This window comes from Electrona antarctica (assembly GCF_951216825.1).
Source record: "Electrona antarctica genome assembly, chromosome: 1".
In the NCBI taxonomy this organism is placed as follows: Eukaryota; Metazoa; Chordata; class Actinopteri; order Myctophiformes; family Myctophidae; genus Electrona; species Electrona antarctica.
The window spans coordinates 39480337-39508249 of NC_136806.1; the positions used below are offsets into that span (position 1 = coordinate 39480337).

The following is a 27913-nucleotide window of genomic DNA, read 5'->3' on the forward strand; positions in this document are numbered from 1 at the left end:
TTTAACCACATTAACCCTGGCATTTGGATTTGGGCATTTTGATCATTAAAGGTGAAAAGTTTAAAAAATATATATATATATTGGAAAAGCATAAAACAGGGCTTATGTGGTTATGTTCAGAATTTGATATCCTGCAGTCCTTTTCCCCAAAAGTGTCAATGTCAGTGTTTCTCTGCTGTCTCCTCTCCTCTGTTTTTGAAGCTGCTCGACAGAAACGTCAGCACTTTTCATTTTTTCTATAGTTTCTTCCTTTGTTTTTGGTGACCTTTACCTCGCCGATGTCGAGGTCGCCATGTCTGTTTTTGTCCTCTATCGTACAGAACAGATTTGAACAGGAAAGACAGAAGGACTTTGTTTTGAAACTCTGTGACATCTGAAGGCAACATTTCAATATCACTTTTTATGAAGCCCATACTGTATGTCTATGATGCTGGGTGCTTATACAGTACCTAAAGTAATGATATTCCTGGAGGTGTAGCCTGAAAACCGTTGTGGGTTTTCTTGCATTGTTCTAACCACTTTAGCTGTGACACGTTGTGAGCTTGTAGATTGGCTATTTGTCATATATATTTTTTATGTTTATAAGGACATTCCCAAAATAGGATGCCATGTTGAAAGTGGTTAATGCTATGTTTAAGGCGTTGCTCTGCATGAGGCTCGGTCCTGTGTCTGTCTGTGTCCAGAGCTAAACCGCTGGACTGATCAGCACCACATTATTTGTGCACAATTCCAGTAAGGTACAGAACTACCTCGACTTTTTTTCACATAAAGTTTGGTACTTTTTGGAATATTTAGCTTATGGGTTATTAAGTCAAAGAGGCACAGATCTGGCTGAAGCCTAAATTCATCGATCATAGATTGTCATACACGACTGAATCACTGGAAGGCCACATGACATACACTATCCTGGACAAAGAAAGGTATTGAGTGTGCCCGGCAAATATGAAGGTGTTCCCAACATGTCTTATAGAATGAGCTTCGCACAGCACAAGGGAGCCAATAGAAAGGGGAGGACAGGATCTGCTAACTTCAGCTCATTGCTATGACACACGCAAATGGCAGCACTAATTGAAGGATGTGAATAATGCAGGAGTAAGTGGCTGAATATAGACAGGTGGATAATTACAAGGCAGCCTCCCTCCCACTTTGTCCAGTAAGTCCACAGAATGCAGAGCTGAAACCAGATGAACGAGGTTGCATAGTAACTACACTAATGTGACATAAATAGTATGTACTGTAGCTGCATATGTGATTAGAATGCCAGAATCCCATAAAATAACACATTTTAGTACTTTTGCATATGGAAGGAATTTGACTCACTTTGATTATCCTGATATCAGACGACTGAACTGTTAATCCTCCATTTCAAGCAGTCCACTCAGTGGAGTGTCTTGACCCAGGCAAGATTTACACAGTACAGCAAAGTAAGAAGAATTCTGCCAAACAGACAGTTTGGTTGTCAGTGAATATATACGCATTTTCACACAGAATATTGCAACGACTGGGGTGTCTGGGTGGCACATATGGGTAAAGTTTGTTGGGAGAGTGATCTCTCTCACCACTTATAATGTACTGTAGGTGTGTCGACCAGGTCTACATTACATTGGGATGTGGACATGTGGATCTCCCATGATGTGGATCTCTGGCTTCATGTGACCAGCCTGTGACGTCAGTCGTATATGATACTATATCTACTGTATATGACTCCACCTTTGAGCAAGGTTCTAGCCTTTAACTTCCAATATGGAATTGAAGTCAAATATTTCAAAAAGTGGCGCTGATCTGCTGTTTGTGAGATCACCTCCAGTCGTTCGCCCAGGCTATTATTTTTTCTGAAACCAAAACACGAGTTCCCACGAGTTCCCACAGTCAATGCAATAAGTCAAATTACATTGACTTATTGCATTGACTGTTGTGAGAGTCTGTAAGAGACTGATTGTAAGAGTTACAGATTTCCAAGGGTGCCGAAGCCGATAACCCCACTGCTTTTACAACCAAGCTTCTGTATGAATGGTTTGGGCAAGAGATTATTGGTCTGCTGATCAATACAGCACATTACATCGGCCCTGTCAGGAAAGACTGTCGATGCATCGCAATACTCTACAGCTTTGAGGTAAAAAAAAAGATTATTCGACTGGCAGTAGAATCCCATTCTCTAAACTCTAACGGGAAATAAGATCCGCATGCCCAGATCTCCGTCCAACACTCTGAAGCAAAGAGAAAATTAGGTGAGATCGGAGCTGCAGAGGCTTAACCTGAGATCTGGATTTATCCACCACGTGACACTCATCTTAACCTTTCATAATGCACTTTTCCACTGCAGAGAACACTTTTTCAACCATTACACAGAGATGACTAGAAGGATGCTCCTCTGACCTGCAGCAACTGATCGATCTGTTCATCCATACAGCAAAATTCTAAAGCCGATACATTTACATTTTCATCTAGCCTACATCATGCTGACATATTGAATTAACCACTTAAGTTGTATTGCGACAATAGCAAAATGTAGCCAATCTACAAGCTCATACCATGTTGCATCGCAGTGTGTTGTGGGCTTGCAAATCTTTTATTTTTAATTTTTTATGATGACATACAGTACAGTGACCACAATAAGGATGCCAGGTTGAAAGTGGTAAAAGGGACATGCCGGTAAACTGCCGGTAACAGCCACGGCGCTGCCCATAGAAGGTGCGGAAGCTGCCGGGGGAAACTGGGGGGATTATGACACTCGACTGCCGCTCGTTTCCGCGGCAGTGAGTTTGGTCCGACATGCGCCTTGCGTCGTGCTTGCGGTTATGGTTAGGGTAAGGGTTTGGGGTAGAGTGTTGGACTGATGCCGCCGCGAAATACTGGTGCCTGCCGCGGGTGTTCCACGGCTGATGCCATGCGTTGCGTCGTGCTTGCGGTTATGGTTAGGGTAAAGGTTTGGGGTAGAGTTTTCGGACTGATGCCGCCGAGAAACACTACCGACTGCCGCAGGTATTCCGTGGCAGATGTCACTGCCGGAAATTCGGAAAATGCACTCGCTCTCTCTCCAATCATATTTGGGTTTTTATGTATAGTAGTCTCAAAACAGGCCAACTGATTTGGTGCTACTCGTGATGTCATAGGTATCTCCCTACTTTGTATAATCCCTCCCCCTCTCCAGTCTTTGGAGACTGTAGGAGGGGAGAGGGGGTGGGCCATATTATACTGAGTCAAAGATGTGGGAGCTGAGATGAGGGTGTGGCAGAGAAAATAGTTTGCATACACAGCGTACCCACCACATCAGGACATTGTGGTACTGCAGCTAAAACTGCTACTTAGAAGCCAGATAGAAATGACATGGACTGGTTATATCAGAGTGGTGATTTTAGCTCAAACCATTACAAATACGTTTGAGGGACATAAACAATATGATAATATCATATTAAATATTAAAAACTGTCTTAAAATGCATCTTGTTATCTTTAAACAGTCTCTATAATGCACAGGTTTACCCAAAGGACAATTCGCTATTGCAAAGATCTCCATCTGCATTGCCTGTCATCCAAGCTTGGAATACTGCGGGAATACAACAACATATCAACTAGATCAAAGCTTGGGGGAACATTAACATGCATCGCAGAATCTAATCATCAGCTGCTCCACTCACATAACTTACAGAATTAAATTAACCACATTTGGCCCTGGAATGTAACCGTATATACTTTCATACACATGATGTGGAGACTCCTGTCCAGGACAGGCTTCAGACATGCCTCCTCAGGAGACTTGGCTCATCTGAACCCATTTCATTTGGCATTAGGAACCCGTTGCGGCCGCATGCCCTTCCTGACATCGACCCTAGGCAGGGTTCGAACTCACAACCTTTCACAACCTTTTCGATGAATTGAGTACACAAGGACCCCAATGGAAACAAGCCATAGGCTGCCTTTCTTGGGCTTAAAAATCCACTTAGCAGACCTTGTATTGAACAGTCAATGAATCAATTCACATGAAAGGCATATGCGCTAAACGCTACACTAGGGCGGTCCTACATCTCTAAAGCATTACAGATACATATTCCTTGCTTCCTAAATTGAAGCTCCTTAATGATGAAGATGCATTAAGGAGACGTTCATTTAAAAGACGTTTCTGGCTGCCAGCTGCCAGCTGGCAGTCTCCACACTCTCTCCCATTTAACCAATGGAAACATTCTTTGTTTTAATGGAACTTTAATTTCCACTGTAAGATTAAATGGTGCTAATTAACATACAATAGAGATTGAAGTTAGGCACTCTACCTTATGATGTTAGGAAATGTACCTTATACTGTACATAGGTTGCCCATATTTATACTTATTCTCATCGTAGGCCCATATAATATGAGTGGGTGGGTTGAGACTTTTCTGGCGTGACCCAGAAGCAGCCTGCCCTCCAAACTGTTAAGGTGTTACGGTCATGTATGGGGACGTATAATTCAGTATGCTTATCACTGTGTAGCCCAATGTAAAAGGATGAAGAAATCAAGGCCTTTTTCATAGCAGCCATACATGAAACCACTTTGCAGGGTAAACACAGGTGTTACCAATTATACTAATTTAAGTTCTGTTCTATTTAGTGTAGAGTCTTTCCGGTAAGACAGCATCCCTGACTATTTTGACCTTAACGGTACAGAAACGCAATTAGCATAATTGGTAACACCTTTGTTTACCCTACTATTTCATGTCAAAATGTCTGATATGCTATAGTGTATATAATGACCAATGCTGTAATAGGAAAATATGCAAGATGCTGCATTATTATAAGCGGGAGGCGTGTATGCGTGCGTGCGTGCGTGCGTGCGTGCGTGCGTGCGTGCGTGTGCTCTCACATTAACATAAACAACATGCTAAAATCATAACAATGCAAACTGAAGCCCAACAGGCAACAACAGGAGGGAATGCTGACCTGCTAAATTTACGTAATGAATACTCGCGCACATGCACAGGTTCACTAAAGCATCCCTTTTTTTATTTATTTTTTAACATAATGCAAAACCGTTGACTTCAATGCATTACAACAGATGCAGGTACATTACCCAACGTTCATTCCCTGGATCGTTCACACTTCTAAAGCAGTAGTTCTCTCTTCTCAAATGTTGTCATGTCAAGGACCCCCAAATTAATATTGTATTTGGCTGAGGACCCCATCTGAGAATACTTCGTACCAGGGACCCCAATTTTTACGTTTTTTTCTCATATTTTTCTAATATTCAAGAGTAACTCTGTTGAAGACCCACTGAAACATCTGCCACCTCATAGGGAAAATAAAGCCTCACAAAAACATCCCCATCCCGCGATGTGGGAACAAAACGGAACAATGCAAAATATAAAACAAAATAAAGAGAGCAGGAAACAGCGGAAAGGGAGTATAATGCAGAACTAGGACTCAAACTAGGCCGGCAATGCCTCAGGGGTAGCGAGCGAGGCCTTCTGGGAATCGGGAGGTCGTTGGTTCGATCCTCTGCTCCCCAGGCTTCATGCCGAAGTGTCCCCGAGCGAGGCACTTAACCCCTAACTGCTCCCAGGGCGCTGTTAAAAATAGTCACCCACTGCTCCTAATAGTTAGGGTGGAACAATTCCGCGTATAGCAGTAGTTAGCATTGTGAGCCACGAATTCACATTTGTTAACCACTTTAAAATGGTTTCCCTATTTTGGGCATATCATATTATAAATGTAATTTCCCCAAAACAATCTCACTATTAAAAAAAAAAAAAGCTAAAGTAACAGATCTACAACCTCACAACGTGTTTTTATGTGATGCGCCGTGAGCTTGTAGATTGGCTATTTCCGCTATTCTGTGTACAAAAAGAATAGGGCTTAAGTGGTTTACTGTACATGCATCCATATCTATGGTACAGTTGGAGGCCATCGATATGGTCCTTTTCTTTTTGCTGAGGTTTGCGTGATCTGCGCAAAAGGACAGTTAACCCATTTTGGGCGGGAACCCCTTTTGGTGTTTTAAACATTGTTATAATTTAACTATTGAAAAATAGCAGATCTACAAGCTTGTAGGTCTGCTATTTTTGAAAAATCGTGAAAATATTTATTTCGAAAACTGGAGGATTTAGAAGGATTGTTGAGGTCAGGCCTAAATGGATCAAATGATAAGGGACAATATCGGTGGCACCCAACTGTATATGCATTATGTCACAGTGACAGAGTAGCATACCACACAACTCTTTCTCAAGTGAAAACAACAATCAGATACTATTCTGTAATAAGGCAAACTTCTTCCACTGCACATAAAATAATCATCTATTTGACAAGTCATTGACGTTTCAGTTTCTTGATTCTTTGATTCTGTTTCAAACAAGTGGTTATCACCTCCCATACAGTAGCTTTATCTTTGTTTTTCCAACAAGTAAGCACATACATATTTCTTCATATCCGCAAAGTTCAAATGTATGTTCATTCATTGAGTATGCTTGCAGACTTGAAGAGCTGAGTTCTAAACATACAGGTCAGGCGTGGGGGAAAGCATATCAGAATGTGTGTTAATGCGTGTAAAATGCATTATTATTCTCTTAACTTTCACATTGTGTGTGTGTGTGTGTGTGTGTGTGTGTGCGTGTGCGTGCGTGTGCGTGTGCGTGTGCGTGTGCGCGCGCGTGCGTGTCTGTCTATAGTATTGCTATTGTTTCTACTGTATATCATTTTCAAAGGAGTTGCAGCCAGCAGGTAAACAAACTGGTTGATTTAAAACGGCAATTATCTTTTTGGGAGTGAATAGGTGTTGACATCATGGCGCATACACAAAGCTGCCAGTTCAATACCCTCCTATCTCACCCACATACGTTAATTTGTCACCGCATCATATACCACCCAGGATTCCCCTCCCTTCTTTCTTGCCCATGCAGGGAACCTTCAGGCAGGGCTACTCCGCCACGCTAAGCTACCTTGTGTTTGGTCACACGGGAAAGAAAGAGGGAATCTTTTTTTTCTTTTTCCCACGGCTAATATGTGGTGTTTCCCCCCCCCCCCCCCCGTTAGTATTTGTATAAGATCCAAAAGCTAGGTGGTGTAACCTCCAGTTTGCTGCTGCCATCCTCCTCCACCTGCTGTAGTTCAGTCTGTGTGCAGCCGGGCAGGGTTTAATTGGAGTCCCTGCTGACTTGTTTATTATGCTCTGCCTCTGCCTGTCAACACACAGCCGCTCTGTGAGCTTCTACTCTTTACGCAATGAGCTCAAATGGCTGTCCTCAAAAGTTCTCCTCAAAGTACTGCTGTTAGGCCAAGTACCTAAAAAATGAGAAAATAAAAAAAGGCAGGGGAAAGCAAAATAGCACGGTTAACTAGCTCCCTGGTTACTTCTAGTTAACACCGCAGCCATTTCCTTCCGGTCATAAACCACCGCTGTGACTTCACGGGCTCATAAAGCATGGGAATGCTTATTTGACCAATCAGATCGCCGGGCTGGAGGTACCCATTTTATAATGGCATTTAACTGTAATAACTTGTGGCCTGAATGGTTTCTAACTAGACGCGTTATGCTCACACGCGGGCACATCAACTCACGCACGCACGCACGCACGCACGCACGCACGCACGTACGCACGCACGCACGCACGCACGCACACACACACACACACACACACACACTAATGTGCATAAGGTGCACTTTACTTCTATCCACCTACACACAAGCGCCTAGACACAATCAAATAGCCTTTATACGCACTATAACACATTCTTATTCTTCATCATAAAATGATATATTAAATATTATAGATCATATACTGTATGTTGCTATATTTTTAAGCTTTCTGTATAGATGCAGCCCTCTTTCTAGGGTGTTCAAGTGCGTGTCGGTCATCACCAGAAGGATCTGTATTGCACCTGGCACGCGCATGTACGGTACTGTATGTGTGTGTGTGAGCATACACACGTGTGTGAGCATACAGTAGAGAGAGAGAGAGAGAGAGAGAGAGAGAGAGAAGGGGGGATAGATTCAGTGAGAGAGAGATAGAGGGAGAGATAGATATAGGTGTGAATAGGGGAGAAATGATTGCCGTTCCTTCAGTGTGACAATGACAGGTGATGGAGGTGAAAATGACTTTGGTCTCCGTAGCGGTGCGTTGCCGGGGAGAGAACGGAGCTCTGCTGTGTGTGCTGCTTCCTGGCAGTGGCTGTCTCATTAGCATGTGTCACCACTCCTCACGTCTCTGCCGGCTGACACGTAATAACTGTGGATGCACATGTTTGTTATTTGTGTGTGTGTGTGTGTGTGTGTGTGTGTGTGTGTGTGTGTGTGTGTGTGTGTGTGTGTGTGTGTGTGTGTGTGTGTGTGTGTGTGTGTGTGTGTGTGTGTGTGTGTGTGTGTGTGTGTGTGTGTGTGTGTGTGTGTGTGTGTGTGTGTGTGTGTGTGTGTGTGCGCCTGCTATATCCTACGGCGTGTCATTGGATTTGCCACCGTGACTCAAGCTACTGCAGTCGTTTGACTCTTGACTCTGGATTTGAACAGCAAAGGGTCAGAGGCTAAAGCTACTTGCTGTGTGTTTTTGTACAAGTGTCACAAGTTAAAGTGCTTTTTCTCCAGAAATTATAACACTGGAATTGGGTTAATTTTACATTAGGAAAATGATATCGTTGCCGTTGGTTGGAAACCTTGTATGTCCAAAACCATAATTTTTTATTATAATCTTTCCAACTCACAACATTTGTGCGGCACTCTTGTATATGATAAACTGTTACTAGGGCAATCATTTATGGAAGAAAGGTTTCTACCTGACAGCAATGGTAGACTACTTAGTTGAGAAAAATGTACAGTATTATTTATAATATGATGCCGATATTTATTGAATTAAATGTTTCAAAATGTTGCCAAACATATCATATCTGTGGTGTCTCTCACCTGCACAAGAGACTGTGATTCTATTTCTGCTGCTATATGTACATAATGTGAAAATGATCTGTACTGCACAAGAGGCATATTCTCTCTCATGTTATCTATATTTGACATTATGTTCTTGTTTCCCTGGTTGCTTTCTCTATATTCCTTGCCCTTATGCATCTTTTGGAGCGTGTACAAAGAAATAGTAATTCCACCCACACTTTTATACCTGTAGGCTGTAGCCTAGTCCTGTTGAAATTGAAGTAAAAAAACAGCGGAAGCAGCAGCTACTCTTCACACCTTGTTCTAATCTCTCTGTCAGACATTCAGACTGACCTGGCCTGCCACTGCGGCCCGGCAGAGTAGCATAAAAAAAAAATCTTAGAGTTCAATCAACCGCCTCCAGGCTCTCTGCACTGAACCAGAAACTTCCGAAACGGAGCACAGCAGGCTTATATAACCGTCTAAAATGCATAAAGGCGGCTCTCCACAGCGTACATTATGTATCTGCAGTAGTGAGATCTCTCCAGTAGTGAGATCTCTCCACAGCGTACATTATGTATCTGCAGTAGTGAGATCTCTCCAGTAGTGAGATCTCTCCACAGCGTACATTATGTATCTGCAGTAGTGAGATCTCTCCAGTAGTGAGATCTCTCCACACCGTACATTATGTATCTGCAGTAGTGAGATCTCTCCACACCGTACATTATGTATCTGCAGTAGTGAGATCTCTCCACACCGTACATTATGTATCTGCAGTAGTGAGATCTTACGTGGCATATCAATACCGGGGCAGAGCGGAGGCAGCTAATTGAAGGACGATAGAAGGTATATGATTAAAAGCACACAGCCCGGTGGAGGGACAACGTGATGAAACACCCATAGCACACAGCCCGGTGGAGGGACAACGTGATGAAACACCCATAGCCAGATGAGACCCGACGCAGGGAGGAACACAGCCCGGCGGAGGGACAACGTGATGAAACACCCATAGCCAGATGAGACCCGACGCAGGGAGGAACACAGCCCGGTGGAGGGACAACGTGATGAAACACCCATAGCACACAGCCCGGTGGAGGGACAACGTGATGAAACACCCATAGCCAGATGAGACCCGACGCAGGGAGGAACAAAGTGTCGCATTGATCTTTCCCCAGAGCCGAGGTTGTTAGCTAGTGCAGTGGCCCAATCATATTCCAATCTGCACTAACTCGCAAGCTCATAACTGTCAGTTTTCATGTTGCCAGTGTAGCGATGTGTTCTGTCAAGGATGCCCTCAGGAGAAAAAAAGTGTGTTGATATCAAACCTCGATGGTTGTAAATTAGCACGGCACATTGTGTTCCTGACCTAGCGGAGGAGGTTCAGTGCATATAGTGACATGCATATAAGACCTAGTGGAGGAGGTCCAGTGCATATAGTGACATGCATATAAGACCTAGCGGAGGAGGTTCGGTGCATATAGTGACATGCATATAAGGCCTAGCGGAGGAGGTTCGGTGCATATAGTGACATGCATATAAGACCTAGCGGAGGAGGTTCGGTGCATATAAGCAAGTGCCTGGACATTCCCCAGAGAGCAATAGCAGCTGGATCAGAATAATCTAATATGGCCTCTCTGTCGGGGGAGCTATCCATCGCTTATCAGATCCCTGCATTCAATAACGGAGCTCATACACCAACTGATGCAGTTACAACTGAAATGTTTTGTTCAAATTCTCCTATCTTCCTTCTGCCCTTTGTGTGTCGGCTGGTGTGTGTGTGCGTGTGCGTGTGCGTGTGCGTGTGCGTGTGTGTGTGTGTGTGTGTGTGTGTGTGTGTGTGTGTGTGTGTGTGTGTGTGTGCGCGCGTGCGTGTGTGTGTGTGCACAGACTCGATGGATGGTTGCTCCACAGACTGTAATGGGAACGGGGAGTGTGTGGCTGGCCATTGCCACTGTTTCGCTGGGTTCCTGGGTCCTGACTGCGCCAAAGGTCAGTACGTCCATCCACTCAGCCCTGCTTCACCTCCCGTGTTCCAAGTCTCTTATCCCCTCCTCTCGGTTGTCGCTCGCTGTTTCGCTTTGTCTTTCCTCTTCCGTCTTTCTTTTATCTGTCTAGGGGTGCAACTGTTAATCTAACTGGATTTAACCAATTATTAAAAAAACAAAAAACATTTGGGCACGGTGGCACAGTAGGTAGTGCTGTAGCCTCACAGCTAGAAGGTCCTGGGTTCGATTCCCGCTCGGGGCGCTGTGGGTGCTGGCGGCGTGTTTCCTCCTCTGCCTCATCAGTGCCCATACCCGAGGCGGGGTTGGCGAAAGGGCCTTTCTGTGTGGAGTTAGCATGTTCTCCCTGTGTCCCCTAGGGTAGGTACCCTCACAAAAAACATGCAGTAATCCTGGTCTCTAAACTGCCTCCCCCTGGCCAGCCGAGGCGCCTGATGGAGGGGAAAGGAACTGGTTGGAATAACGTGTTCCTTCCACGCGCTACGTCCAACCAGGGAAACTCCACCCTGTCAGGTGTAAAGGAGCAACTTGGACACTCAGGCATGAAGGAAGCATGAGTTCAAGTCCGTTGCTCTCCCCATGTCCCCCATATATGGGGACTAGGTTGGCGGAGGGTGTGTAGAGCCCAGGATCACATTAGATAATTGACACAGGGGTGAAAATGGCTTACAAAAAACAAAAAACATTTGAATAGATTAAAATAAAATAATTGATTGCCAAAAATCGCTAGTTGCAGCCCTATATCTGTCTCTCTCTAGCCCGAGTCTGCCTTTGTGAAATGATTGCAGCTGTATATGTCGACTGTGATACGGTATCACGGCCCGTGATTTATTTACGCTCATCTCTTATTCATGTGCACCTCAAACCTGACTCATTTGCTCATCTTATAAAACTCTGGCTTTCGAAAGTTAGAAGCGACAGTTGTAAAAAAAAAAAAAAAAAAAGTGCTGTGATGTGACGCACTGCTTCAGGGAATAGAGGATCAAACGCGCGCGTGTGCGCGCACACACACACACACACACACACACACACACACACACACACACACACACACACACCTGCAACACGCACCGCCCTTCTGCGCAATTTTCTCCAGAAATGAAGTCTTTGGATTGTTGTTCTAATCCGTCTGAGAGTCTCCAGCTGGCGTTGGAGGAAGTCTGTCAGCCAATGTCGTCAGCCTGTCATGGACAGGCTGCAAGCCCCTCTCCCTCCCTCTCTGGCTGTCATCGACAGGCTGCAAGCCCCTCTCCCTCCCTCTCTGGCTGTCATTACATTAGCCACACAGCTCTCCATCTTTACATGGAGATATCTCTGCCTTCCACCCTCATCCTAGAAACGCTCTCCTCCCTAATCTTGCGCTTTCACGATTGTTTTCACGGCCTGTTCAGAGCGAGGGGACGTCAGGGGAGGGGGATTTCCACAATTCCTGGGTTGACGTTGTAGCCAGGCTCAGGTGGTGCTTGAGTAAATTGAAACAGCGTGAGGGATAAGCTTGTGTGTGTGTGTGTGTGTGTGTGTGTGTGTGTGTGTGTGTGTGTGTGTGTGTGTGTGTGTGTGTGTGTGTGTGTGTGTGTGTGTGTGTGTGTGTGTGTGTGTGTGTGTGTGTGTGTGTGTGTGTGTGTGTGTGTGTGTGTGTGTGTGTGTGTGTGTGTATTAATTTGTGTATATGTTGGAGAGAGACAGAGGGCCGCTCGAGGATTTGCTGAAACTGTGCACAGGCGGAGATAAGAGAGCGGCAGGTCGCTACGGTCTCACAGCTAATATACTGCAGCGAGACCCGCGCACGCTCTTGCTGCTACACCATATGTAGTTATAATCTGTTTCTGTCCTGTCTTGCAGATTCATGCCCGGTGTTGTGCAGCGGTAACGGCGTGTACGAGAAGGGCAAGTGTGTGTGCCTGGCCGGGTGGAAGGGTGCGGAGTGTAACGTGGAGGAGGGGCAGTGCATCGACCCCACCTGCTCCAATCACGGAAACTGCATCCAGGGCATCTGCATCTGCGGCCCGGCGTACAAGGGAGTTAACTGTGAACTAGGTAATCTCACGTGTATAGGCCTATGTGTACTGGGCGGCAGTGGCTCAGGGGTAGAGTGACCGGATGGGAACCACTAGGTTCCCAGTTGGAACCCGGGCTCCCCCAGAGTTAGTGTCCAAGTGTCCTTGAGCAAGACTGTAAACCCCTAATTGCTCCCGATGTACAGGTTGGTGTCTTGCATCGTTTCCTCCAGCATCGGTGTGTGAATGTAAAGCGCCTTGGATAAAGGCGCTATATAAATGCACCATTTTTTTCCCTTTTATTTTACTTTTGTTATGCCTTGTTATGCCTATAGATGTTTTATACTACGACTAGCTACGCGATTTAGCATTCAGGTGGGGAAAAGTCGAGCGGAAACCACTTTCTAGTAGGCGTGGCTTATAGACCACACTGGTCAGTTCAGTATGAAAACCAGTGTGGAAAGCCCGGTGACACATTTATTATAATATTATTTTTTAATCAAATCTATCTTAAATGATATTTTTTTCTTAAAGTCCCATATTATGATTATGATTATGATTATGATTATGATTATGATTATGATTATGATTATGATTATTATTATTATTATTATCTTAAACATTTGCTGTCATTGCGCAATGTTACGTACCATGTCTCACACACATTTCCCTGCTTGTACTTCCGTGTGCGTGTCTGGACCTGTAAGGGTCCATTTGGTGTGTACATGAGCTACAAGTCCTCAAGGACCCGTTTGACGTAATACACTGATCAATTGATCAGTGAATGATGATGATGATGATGATGATGATGATGATGATGATGATGATGATGATGATGATGATGACGGCAGTGCCAGTGCTGTCTCCTCGGCTGCTGTTGGTGATGAAGGTCGTTAGTGTAGCGTTAGCTACAGTAGGCTGGCCTGTGGAGACAGAGTCAGGTGTTTGACCTTGAGCCGAGCCGAGCCGAGCTGAGCTGAGCTCTGGCTCAGAACACACCGCTGTAATTACACACACTAACACACACTGCTGGAGCGTGTGCACACACACACACACACACACACACACACACACACACACACACACACACACACGTATATGCACACACGCATACACAAATGTATGCGTGCACACGCACGCACACACACGCACGTATGTACACACATGCACACATATGCATATAGCCACACACACCAGCCCATTCCATCCCTTATCAAAGCCCTGCTTCTAAGTGTCCTATGAAGTGTAATGTTGTGGAACCGATACAGTGATTGTCTCTGGGGTGGTTAACTGCTGGATGGCATGCAAAGAACACTGCTTTCACACCCACTGGTCCTATGATTAACGAGAACCCAACCTAGACCTCTCTCTCTCTCTCTCTCTCTCCGCAGTGGACTGCTCAGATCCTCAGTGTGGTGGCCACGGTGTGTGTGTGCGCGGAGAGTGTGTGTGTTCGGCGGGCTGGGCGGGGGTGAGCTGCGACGACCCCATGCCTGCCTGTCAAGAGCAGTGTTCGGGTCACGGAACCTACCTGGCCGAGTCCGACACCTGCGCCTGTCAGCCCAACTGGACGGGGCCTGATTGCTACACCGGTAAGAAGAAGAAATCACACTGACTGACAACAACACACCCGTAAGACCCCAAACAGTCACACTGACTGACAACAATACACCCGTAAGACCCCAAACAGTCACACTGACTGACAACAACACACCCGTAAGACCCCAAACAGTCACACTGACTGACAACAACACACCCGTAAGACCCCAAACAGTCACACTGACTGACAACAACACACCCGTAAGACCCCAAACAGTAACACTGACTGACAACAATACACCCGTAAGACCCCAAACAGTCACACTGACTGACAACAATACACCCGTAAGACCCCAAACAGTCACACTGACTGACAACAATACACCGTAAGACCCCAAACAGTCACACTGACTGACAACAACACACCGTAAGACCCCAAACAGTGGCAGGACGTAACCTAATACATTATATTTGCTGTCCTGGGTTCTCCCATCAAGTCACACAAATTATGTCTACGGTATCCTCTTAATTTTGCTCTGAAAGTGCAGCAGATGAAAATGGGGGAAGAATATCCACAAATCACACAGTATTAAAACCTGTGGGAGACTGCAATCCAGTAACATGGTTGTGATATGGTACTCTAAAAGCAGTGCTTCTCAAACCGTTTGGTGTCTACGGCCCACGGCCGGTTCTGACCCTTTCTTGGATTTCATAAAATATCAACAGCTACTGTACATACAGTATAATAACAGACGGAACGACACGACACATCTACAGCTTGTAAATGTGCCAGAGTTAGCTAAGAGCTTCTCCAACAAAACAATTACTGGCTGGCTTTCCAGTTGTTTTTACACATGCGTACACTACGTTTCTCTTATAAATGGATGGTACGGACACTACAGCAGACATTTCAGTATTGTTGAATGTGATTTATGTTTTGATCAAGAATGCAGCAGCTTGTTAAAATAGTGCAGAACCCACGCACACTGCAAGTTCCACGCTATTGCAAAAAATCACACCCGTGTGAAGTAAGTGGTGCAACTCTGTGTGGGGGTCCCCGCAGACCCACAGGAACGCACCCAGGGTGCCGGCCTGATCTCGGCGAGCCGCCCCGCGTCCGAAACGGTTGAGAATTGACAGAGTTACCGTGTGGGGGTCCCTCTACTGTAGCCTGGCTAATAAGCCAGACTCAAATCACACTGTCGTGTGGTATTTGAGTCTGGAGATGCTGTGTATGGATCTTGTTTCCTGGGGGGCGGGTTCAAACATTTTCTCTTTGACGCAATTGGTCAGAGCTACTGTCGGTCTCAAGCATTGAACGTCACTGTACCAAAGCCCGCCCATATTGCATACTGTGTCCCGATTGGCCACACCAGTTCTCTGGTGTAGGAAATGGGTGTACAATTGAGCCTCTCCAGACCGTAATCCACCGGCAGGCCTTTTCTTTTGCCAACGGCTGATTCGGTCTGGCTTATTAGCCAGGCTACCTCTACTGTACCCTCCACTGTACTGTACTGTCACTGTACTGTACTGGCACACCCGAAATCACCATATATACATGTGCGTGTGTTTGTGTGTGTGTTAGGTTGCGCACAGGTGGTGAAAAACAACCATGCTGTTTTCGTGCTCAGACGCACCCAGCCACCCGCCCACCCAGCCAGCCAGCCACCCACTTAATAAAAAGCTGGAGTCAAATGACCCTCCAGAGTCATGTGATCAAGACGGATCTCTTTTATTTTTCATATTCCATCCTTATTGGATAAGATTGACATCTAAACTTTGCAGGAGTGGCCCGATTTGAACAACACAAATCATGAACGCAGCGTCCTATTGTGGTGAAACATCGCACGCACATTCGCACTATGTTGAGGAACAAATGCTGGCCTTTTCGAATTTCCCTTTTATAGTGCCACCAGGAGGCACTATATATTACTCCTACAAAGTTTGTCCAATTTTCATGCAAATCGGTACACATTATCTCTATAGTCAAGATAATGGATTCGTCCGATTTTTCATATTCCATCCTGATTGGCAAATTCTGAACATTTCTAGCCCACTATAACCTACTTTTTCTAGTTTTCTTTACAAATCTCTTTTTCATTTAATGTATCCATTTACATTTTGGATGATATCGTAAAACTGGAAATTAATCAGTATCCAAAAAGGCTACCAACAACAATAACAGTGAAGCTGTTTAGCTGATTAGCTTAAGCATACACTGGTTGATGAGAGCTAATGTAGCCCATGCTAACTAAAAATGTAAATGAACCAACCAACAGTTGACAGGTTGTGTCCAAGGGTTTTGGCTTGTCTCCTATAGCAACATGAGAGCATTTGGGTGAAACTGCCTGTATAGCTTTATACGGAAATAAAGGCGCGCACACACACACACACACACACACACACACACACACACACACACACACACACACACGCACACACACAAAATAACTGCGCCAGCACATTGGTGCTTCCATGAAAGTGCGTGTGTATTTTTTCCAGATTCCATTTCCTGGGGCTTTAACAGATGTGAAAAAAGATAGGCCTATTGTGTGTGTGTGTGTGTGTGTGTGTGTGTGTGTGTGTGTGTGTGTGTGTGTGTGTGTGTGCGTGCGCATGCATGTGCGTGTGCGCGTGCGAGTTCGTACATGTGTGCATGTATATGACTGTGTGAGATCCCTTCATGCTGTCCGTAAATGAGATTTGTCCTCAGGATTCCCTAATGGCAGCAATCTTAGAGACTCTTACGCTCTGCCACTTACATTACATTTAGACTGTCACGCACGCACGCACGCACGCACGCACGCACGCACGCACACACCCGTATTCCCTTGAGCTAAACAACAGGGGGGAATGTATAAGAAGGGAAGAGAGAGAGAAGAGAGTGCTGCATTTAGCTGCAAGGCCTTTCACAGACTGCTACAGCGAGCGAAACATCCAGCACGGCATTTGAAAGACTGGATTATAACTGTAGGTGGTATGTGTGTGCAGATGTGGGGGCTATGCACACTGAAACTCCTCAGTGTGGGGTCCATTTGGTTACATGTGTATGCTCCCAGAGCTAAAGCTGCTAGCTGGAACTTATTTTTATTCACTTTTTAATAAATACGATTTTAATAAAATATAAGCATCCTAGTGGTTGCAGGTGGTCTCTCTACTCTTAACATTGAGGACATTCAGTCCCTGGTGTTTGACGAGTTGTACTGCCCAAAGCTCATACGTGCTTCTCCTCAGGCACAGGCAGAGATTATCCGTCTTGTGTGTATCAAGTCAAAGTTTCGTCTCTCACACAGGGGAAAACTGCAGGTTAAAATCCACATTGAATCCACATGAAATTTACGGATCGCCGCTTTGAATTAACAATGTGGATTTGACTGTGTGTAGATATGCAGAGCAGGTTATAGAAGCCGCTTATACTTCAGCCGCCACTGCGTCAGGTTCTTCTCAAAACAACACCAGGCGTCCGTCATCACACAATGTGGAGCTGGTGGAACAGTCGGGGCTGGGGGGGGGGGGGCTGGGGGGGTCTGGGGGGGTCTGGGGCTTAACCATTGTGAGGAGAGAATAAAGTGCAGCAGTCTGCGGTGTGACTGTGTGAACGCACACTGTCCTTGTCCTTGGGAGGCCCATGGTGGATGCTGACGGAGAGGAAAGCGGTCATTATAAGACTCTTTCCCTCTGTGTCCTCACCGCTGGCATCGCGCCGCCGCCGGGGTTCGAGCGCCACGCACCGACGCTCTCACTCGCGCGCACTCTCAGGCACTTGGCGTTCGCACCTTCGTCCTTAACCCCTCCGGCATTACACTGTGCGCGCACGCCTTTATTACAACGATACGGTTTATGATAATGATGAAGCGTGGCTGAATGTATGAGATATGAGGCCAGCACTGCTCTTATACCTGCTGGGTTTAATCAAAAACGCAGATACAGTAGCATTTGTACATCCAGGGACCTCGTTGAAGCATGGCTAAGCTAATATAATTCTAATAGAGAACCAAGGAACTCCCAACTTTAATCCTACCCCCCACTACCACCTCCTCCTCCATGCTATGTATATTTAAATTGAAATAACTTTTTTACTGCTGCTGGATAAGTAGTCTTTGTGAGCCTGCAGCACTTTGCTCTCTCTCTCTTTACTGATGGATGAGGCTTCGCTACGGCAACGAGAGAGAGGGGGGGCGGGTGGGGGGGGAGCAAACAAATGGATGGATGGAGGGAGAGAGAGAGAGAGGGAGAGAGAGAGAGAGAGAGGGAGCGAGAGAGAGAGAGAGAGAGAGAGGGAGATAGCACGCAACAACACACAGGACCGGATGGAAGGAGAGAGAGAGAGAGAGAGAGAGAGAGAGAGAGAGACTAAAACAGGATGCACAATTGAGTGGACCGGGAAAAAAGCAAGAGATGGAAAAGTGGAGAAAAATGTTCTTTTAACCACATGAAGCCTATTGTTATCGTCTCTATTCTGGGAGGGCAAAGACAGTGGATCTATAAGCTGCATACTCTGGAGGACTCTGGTCAAAGTATACTGTATAGGGTTAAAGTAACAGAGGGAACGATTCCGGGAAAAGGTGTGTGTGTGTGTGTGTGTGTGTGTGTGTGTGTGTGTGTGTGTGTGTGTGTGTGTGTGTGTGTGTGTGTGTGCGTGTGCGTGTGCGTGTGCGTGTGTGTGTGTGCGCGCGTGCGTGTGAAAGGGGAATTATTTCCTGGTGCCCTCGTCGTTCTGAAAGGGGGCAGGACTGCGACGCTCTATTAACACACCCACTAAATCTGATGAAAATGTCAGAAAAGAATAATAGACCAGAATGGGATTCCCTGTTAAATATGCAGTGCAAATAGGAATGATTGGGTCGCTAATGTGAACGCATTGAGAGAGCGACACATTAGAGTTAGTAAGAAATGGCCTTTTAATCTTCACACCGCCTCCGCCTCCGTCGCTGGCGTTGTCTCTCACCTGCGGTATGACTCGTCCCTCAATGCTCTGTCTTTCTCGCTGTCAATTACCCTCTCACCATTTTATTTTTTGTAGCCTTCCTCCTAATGTTTTATTCTGCTCTCTCTCTCTCTCTCTCTCTCTCTCTCTCTCTCTCTCTCTCTCTCTCTCACACACATACTTTCTCACTGATGTGTACACACACGCACACAGAGGTGTGCGCGGAGCCGTGCGGCAGCCATGGAGTGTGTTCGGAGGGCCAGTGTCAGTGTGAGCTGGGCTGGATGGGAGCCACGTGCGAGCAGAGGGCCTGTCACCCCCACTGTGAGGAGCATGGCCAGTGTCACGATGGAGCCTGCATCTGTCAGCCTGGATGGGAGGGAGAGCACTGCAACATCGGTGAGGCGCGTGTGCGTGCGTGCGTGCGTGCGTGCGTGCGTGCGTGCGTGCGTGCGTGCGTGCATGCGTGCATGTGTGCGTGCGTGTACATTGCTTTCGTTGTTCGTATTAATTTATTTAATCAGGAATACTTCCATTGAGAATCTGTTTTATGAGGAGTCCTATGGACAAGAGAGTTGCTTGAAATGTTTCCCAAAGAAAAGAAACAAACAACATGAAAACAAATCCACATCAAAGAATGGCAGCTTAAAACAAATGGCCAGTGTTCACACTAACTGACAGCTAGCAATTAAATGAACACAAATTAAAGTGAACTAGTTCACGTTCATATTTTGCAATTACATTATTATTATTTTTTTAACCAAGTTCGCAGTCCACATTTTTTATTTTAAATGAGCTGCTCTGAGCTATTCTTTTCCCTACTCATCCATTCCTACTGTAGCTCCCCAAACATTGTCCCTGCCCACACGTAAATGAATAGAATCACAGACTGATATGTCCATTGCATCTACATCTACAATGTTATTCTATAACAGCATCCCCCCCCCCCAGACACACACACACACATTTTGCAGAATATGACATGTGGTAAAACATAATACTCACACATTCTTGGCTTTTAAAAGTCAATTCCCCTGTCATTATCATACTGCATGAACGGATACAGTGATTCTGAGAGAAATCACTGGGTTTTGGGAGATGCGAGGTCCCGCTGTTTTGACTGAAACACTCACGGCTAATTTGAGCAGCGAGCTGTGTTGTGTGGTCTCATTATGAGTACATTCTTCCCGAGACGCATCTTTTCGTCCTTGGGATTGTGAAATGAAGCGTCGCGTTAGTTCATGCAGGGCACGCGAGTCATACACGCCTCGTCTGTAATCAGCTGTCAGTCTGCTGATTGCTTTCAATCAGCCACGCTTTTCTACACACCAATCACACCTCATTCCCTCAACAAGGCGGACCTCCTACACTGGGGGCCTTATTCTGCGTGTCTTGACCCATTCTGTACGGGAACCCCTTTTGGTGTTTTAACTAAGCATTATGTTATACTTTAGCTATTGAAAAATAGCAGATCTACAAGCTCATAGCGCGCCACCGAGTGGCGCGCTACGAGCTTGTAGGTCTGCTATTTTCGAAAAATCGTGAAAATGCGGCACAAATCTTTGAATATATATTCTTTCAGAAGACTTTTTTTTTAATATTTCGACATCATGCCTAAATAGGTTAAAGCAGTGGTTCCCAAACCTTTTCCATGTCAAGGACCCCCAAAATGATACTCATTAGCCTGCGGAACCCCCATTTGAAAATATATGCCAAGGACCCCCATAAGGGAAGGTTTTTGCGGCTCTGGCAGTGATTTTCACCAATTTCCATTTCAAGGACCCCCAGGTTTCGGCTACGGTCCCCCATTTAATGGCATTTCTATCTCTGGGACCCCAATGTATATTGCAAAATCAGAGTCACAAGGGTCCATTTGGTTCCAAACTATCATTTAGCTGGGGACCCCCTGGAACTCCCTCAAGGACCCCTAGGGGTTATTTTCTATAGTCCTACCAGGCCGCAGGAAATTACATCTGGCCACCAAAGATCTCGGGATCTATTGAATAGTAAAGGGGGATACTAAGGAGATGCCATACTGTGTGTCGTAGGCTCAATATGTCAGTTTGTCACCTCCCCCTTCATATTCAATAGATCCTGGGGTTTTTTCATGGCCAGATGTTATTTCCTGGGGTCTAGTAGGACTATAGAAAGTAATAATAAAGAAATCGCCGTACAATGTGGTCAAAAAATACATATTTCCTGTTTAAATGCCCCGCCCCCCCTGTCTTTCGCTAAAACGAAAGAAAGCAGGAAATGAATAAAATAAAAATAACACTGATCTTTTACTTTATCTAATAACAACCTAAAACATGAACCTTGGTTGAAAAATAGTTGTCTTTTAAGTACCAGATCTTATGACTTAACTTAAGACCTGGAGGCGTGGCCAATGCTATTTGGCTGTTTTGAGTGGCCAAACAGCATTGGCCACACCTCTAGTTCTTAATTGAAGTCATAAGACCTGGTTTCTGGCAGCTCCTCGTTGCACAGTGTTGTTTTCTTCTCATCAGGGATGTGAGATCCGATCTAGAGGTTTTGTCGGGTCCGCCCCACCCTTATTATTTTATTCTTTGTTTTGTACGGTATTATTATAAATGTGTCTACCTACAGTCCTACACTCACCCTTTTATGATTGTGAACACAATTTGTATGCACTGTACATTGTCTTGTATGTAGGTTTATCTGGAAATAAATGATAATGAAATGACTATAGCTCACACTAAGACGATGATTTTCAAAAACATTGAAAGCACCAAAGACTGACTTACTGTACAAACTTTGTATGACCGAAGATTGATGCTTCTGAGTTTTACGAGTCAATAGAGAGAATAACGCAGTTTGTGCAATAATGGCCACAAAGACAAAATTATAATCGTGTTCCATTCTATGGCTGTATATGGAGGACAAATAAACGTTCTCATAATAAGCTGCAATGGTGTGTGCCGAGACTTGAGTTCGAGATAAATTGTAATACAGAACAATGTACTTAATATAAAAGAGAGCTAGAATCAATTGCTGATAAAAGCATCGGTTGAATGATTCTTTTATTTATTTCTTGCACCAAAACAAAAACAGCATTTGTTTCTATAATAAAAAACCCAACTTCAACCTGAGATTGTTTCATAAGGCCTTAAATAATGTTTAAAAGACAGATTGTCTTCTAGGTTAAAACCCAGGTTTTGTAAACTGAGACTCACAACTAGCAATCTGATACAAACCATCAGTTGTGTTTTTTTTTTTATCTTGAGAAGCTTTTCATTTAGCTTTGTCAGCCGTTAACACAGATCTCAATGTGCAAAGTATTCCTCTGTACTGACTGTACATTATAAGCACAGTGCACTTCCATAAGGCACTCACTAAAGATGATGCAGAGGTGTACAAAACTGTAAACGTGTGTGCGTTCATTTCTATGATATTACAGTGTGTGTTCATTATCAGTGTATCAGCAATTCAGCGTTCAGCATAATAACACATTGTCTCTCTCTCATCCAGCTCCCTCTCTTTTCCCCACAGTCACTCATGACCTGGATGTGGTGGTTAAAGGTAAATATAATCTTTACTTATCATCTTTATACACAACACAAGATGTGTACTGTATGCCAGTGTGTTGCAACATTCAAACTCACAACTGTGTGTGTGTTTGTGCGTGTGCGTGTGCGTGTGCGTGTGTGTGCGTGCGTGTGCGTGTGTGTGCGTGTGCGTGTGTGTGCGTGTGCGTGTGTCAGATGGGTGTCCAGGGCTGTGCAGTGGTCATGGTCGCTGTACGTTGGAGCAGAGTGGATGGAGATGTGTCTGTCAGGCAGGCTGGAGCGGGCCGGGATGCAGCGTCGTCATGGAAACGGACTGCAGCGATGGGACCGACAATGATGGAGGTGAACGATCTGCCAAGCTTCTCTTCTCTTCTCTTCTCTTCTCTTCTCTTCTCTTCTCTTCTCTTCTCTTCTCTTCTCTTCTCTTCTCTTCTCTTCTCTTCTCTTCTCTTCTCTTCTCTTCTCTTCTCTTCTCTTCTCTGAACCAGTTAACGAGCATCAACGAGCACTAACTGAAAGTGACTGGAGTCTGTCTCATCTAGTCTGTTTTCTATTGAAAAGCCTTGGAACGATGCAAGTTGGAAATGAATGCCCCACCCAGTTATTATGTCTGTATCCCTCTTATGCCCATGGAGTTCTTTGTCAGGCATGCCCAAATATGGAGTCTATGCAGATGTCAGAACATCATTGTGATGTCAGAACAGGCCAGCTTCATATATAGAGATATAAGGGTGATCAGGTCCAGAGCCCGGGCAGAGGCTTTTGTGCTGGTTCTGGACAACCGGCTATCGGACGGACTCGACACCGGGCCCCCTGTGGGGGTGTGGAACGCGTGTGTCAGTCCGTCCGTCAGTCACACCTCGTGACATGCTCCATATATGGCCGTCTCCATATACAGTACAGTATGAAGATCACGACACTGACCTCATCAAACCCTGGATAGCCATACACATTGAGAAGACTGGATCATCACCTACTGTAGAGATCTGCATATATGGAGCCGGCCAGCAACCTCATGGACACCTAATCAAACCCTTAGATCTCCATATATGGAGCTGACCTGTTCTGACATTCCATATGTTGATCCATCCACCCACCCACCCACCCACTCATCCATCCATCCGTCCGTCCGTCCGTCCATCCATCCATCCATCCATCCATCCATCCATCCATTCCCTTCCACGCCTGGTGTTTCCTCCTGCCTGGAGGTCAGTGAAAAATTATGCTTCACTTAATACCACCATATCAGCCCTGCATTCCCACTGAGAGCCCTGCCGAATCCCGCTGGCCACTATTATACTACTGTGTGTGTGTGTGTGTGTGTGTGTGTGTGTGTGTGTGTGTGTGTGTGTGTGTGTGTGTGCGTGTGTGCGTGTGTGCGTGCGTGTGTGCGTGCGTGCGTGTGCGTGTGTGCGTGCGTGCACGTGCACGTGTGTGCACGTGTGTGCACGTGCACATGTGTAGTGTGCAGGTGCGTTGTGTTGCTATCCAATGTGAGCTAAAGCCCTTTGATATGCATTCTCCCCGCTAGGATAAAAGCCACTCCGAGAGATTCCCAGGAGCCTAAATACAGCTTAGCACACAGAATAGTTTTCCCATCTCTTCTGTAATGACAGGCATTCGTTCCTCGCATTTGTATTTCTCTTTCAGTCCCATGTAAAAGACTCATTCACACACTCCCGTTCGTAATGGACACGTTTATGCGGCCCTACATTACAAATGCACGTATTTATTCACGTCGGTCTGTATTCATATGTTACATGGAGTATAAATGGACCTTAAGAGAAAGTTGTGCGTTTTGGCACATTGGTGGTCATTACTCTGCTGTTCCTAAGCTGTCTTTCAACACTCAGACCTGTTTATGTCGAGGCACGCAATTTGGAGTAATTTTGTCTACCGCCGCTCGTGTCTGGTTCTGTTCGTAACGGACGTTGTCGTTGATCTGACTCAGACAATCTATCACGACCAACGACGTGCTGCTTTTGTTTGGAGAAATTGCGTCCTCCTCGTTCTTCTCGAGCAGTACCTTCACAACGGGCCACATAACTAGAGAAGAGAGTATCTGTGATAAGTAGCGTTTGAATCGGTGCACACAGCGGGACGAGCAGCTGTCCTTAGTTTATTATGTGAACTGATAGCTGGTAAAGTTCTATGTCATACCACTATTGTTTACCCAAGCACTGCGGACGACTGGGTCCACTCCGAGTCTACACACGTCCTGACTCACCAGGAGGAGACAGCAGCCATTTGAAATGGGTGAATTAAATGGCCTTTTGCTGAACGCTGTGCCTTTTGGAAATGGCCTGAGAAGAATGTAAAACAGAGATGCAGGGAAATGAGCCACATAGTTTTCGTTCAACATGGCACCATTACTGAGGCTTCCCAGCAGCATAAACACTGATTGTTATTGGCGTTAAGGGTGTGTGTGTTATAATGTGTGGGTCAACAGTAACACAGTACTTTCGAGTTCACCCTTTCAATGATAAAGACACTAAACACTGTGGAATAATCAATGATATTACCAGTCCTACTACTTGTACTACTACTATTACTGCCAATACTACCACTAATACTATCACTAATGCTAGCTCTTGCTTTCTCTGCACCTGGAACTGCTGCTGTTGTGTCAACCAATTTTAAAGGCCATCCCCATTTTATCTTACTACTACAACTACTACTACTACTACTACTACTACTACTACTACTACTACTACTACTACTACTAATACTACTAATACTACTACTACTACTACTACTACTACTACTACTACTACTACTAATACTACTAATACTACTACTACTACTACTACTACTACTACTACTACTACTACTACTAATACTACTAATACTACTACTACTACTACTACTACTACTACTACTACTACTACTACTACTACTACTACTAATACTACTACTACTACTACTACTACTACTACTACTACTACTACTACTACTACTACTACTACTACTACTACTACTCCTCCACAAGCCACTTCCGCCACTACTGTAGTACTAATACTAATACTACTACCACTAATACTACTACAGTACTTCTACTAGGGAGGCACAACATTAAGATTTCGGCAGATATCCAATAACCGATTATTGACATGATACATGTAAACTTACCGTACACCTCTTGTTGTACTGTGACTGTGATGCTGCCGGGTGCAGATGCAGAGTTCTAAAAGACCATGCTTTGTTATGACCTGATTTATTTGGCCTATACTGAACACCACACTGTGTTTCCAGGGTTTATTTGGCCTATACTGAACACCACACTGTGTTTCCAAGGTTTATTTGGCCTATACTGAACACCACACTGTGTTTCCAAGGTTTATTTGGCCTATACTGAACACCACGCTGTGTTTCCAAGGTCCGGATTCAAATGAGCTTACAAACTGCAGTATTTCAGATATGATCACATTAGGTATATATGTGATCATTCTCTCGTAATTATAGCAGTCCTTCTTCTTACCCCTGCACTACACATGAGTGGAGTGGAGCTCTATACTTTTTTAACAATATTGTCTTGCTCGCATGACTGTAACTGAAGTGAACAGTCACACACACAGACCTTTAAATAATACCACACCTTGGCTCCTGTGTATGTAGCTACAGTATGATGACCGATATATTGTGCATCCCTAACTATTACCACTAATTCTACTTTCTATTCTATGTTATACTAATACTACCATTAACAGTACTACTGCTACTACAAATACTACTACTATTACTACTACTACTACTACTACTACTACTACTACTACTACTACTACCACTACCACTACCACTACCACTACCACTACTACTACTACTACTACTACTACTACTACTACTACTACTACTACTACTACTCCATAATCTTTTCAAATAGCTGATAATGTGTATGGGCGCCACTACTAAAATATGTCTTGGAAGAGCCACCCATCAACTAATCTAATATATGGCAGCCTTCCCCGTGTTTCTTCACTAGTCTGATCCAGAAGAACACAGTTTGCCGGCCACTGCTACAGAGCTGACAATGAGGTTATATCTTCCCTTCTTCTCTGGAATCCTGCCTCAAAGCAGACAAGAGGTAGAAAACCTTTGTTCCCTGATGTCATCGCTAGGGACACAGGCATCAGTAAGCAGGAACTGGGGATGGCAATGAAGTACCGGAAAGTCTGGCGTAGCATTGTGAAATCCATGATCTCGACCGTGGTCGGAAAAAGATGATGATGACGACTACTACTACTACTACTACTACTACTACTACTACTACTACTACTACTACTACTACCACCACCACAAATAACGACTTCTTCGGGGCGGCAGTGACCCAGGAGCTAGAGCTGTTGCTTTGGAATCACAAGGTTCCCGATTCAATCCCTGGCTCCTCCTACAGTAGCTTGTCGAAGTGTCCTTGAGAAAGAAACCGAGCGCCTGGCCTAACGGCATCCTGCTGAGCAGGTTGCTGCAGGTTTGCATGGCTGCCTCAACCGTCAAATTGTGTGAAGGTGTGAATGTAATTGTACATTGTAAAGCGCGGGCACACCATCACGTCGAATGTCCCTTTTTACATCAGTGGACTCCGGTATAAGCGAATAAACAACCCTGCCTTTTGTGCGTGTGCATAAAGCATAGCTATCATTTGCCAATCAGGCACAGTATTTACTGACCCACTCCCGGTGCAAAACTAAGTGTGTCTTTCAAACAGTTAATTTCCTTCACTCGCCTTGTCTCTCTCTGTGGATGAGAGAGTGGAGGTGGGTATGTATAAGAGGCTGCGATGGAGGGTGTAGCGGCGAGAGAGGTAATTGTCCTCGGTGTGAAAGAAAACAAATTACTCCCCCTCGCCTTGCCCCCCCCCCCCCCCCCCCCCCCCAACCCCCCATAATTATTTTGTTTTCCTCTTTACATCCTTATAATACAGAGTATGAACATAGATGGACCTCCTGAAGGAAAGAACGTGCCTTCCACACTTAAAGGCACATTTTGCGTTATTCCCCCACTTTGGAGTTGATTCTAATACCACGGTCTGGCTAACAAAGCCGTCCTGCAGACTGTTCACACTTCCATTGTCTTTTTCCATCTTTCACGTCCTCCTCGTCTCAC

The 27913-nt window shown here is 45.1% G+C and overlaps 1 protein-coding gene across 1 annotated transcript in view; it reads left to right on the top strand.

The window, feature by feature from the left end:
* The window catches only part of tenm1 (teneurin transmembrane protein 1), a 425652-nt gene that overhangs the window by 233973 nt on the left and 163766 nt on the right, over positions 1-27913 (top strand). The window contains exons 10-13 of the mRNA XM_079512339.1: positions 10708-10809; positions 12666-12860; positions 14212-14412; positions 19500-19685. Of these exons, the coding sequence (XP_079368465.1) occupies positions 10708-10809; positions 12666-12860; positions 14212-14412; positions 19500-19685 (684 nt within the window). The remainder of the gene's footprint in view (positions 1-10707; positions 10810-12665; positions 12861-14211; positions 14413-19499; positions 19686-27913) is intronic.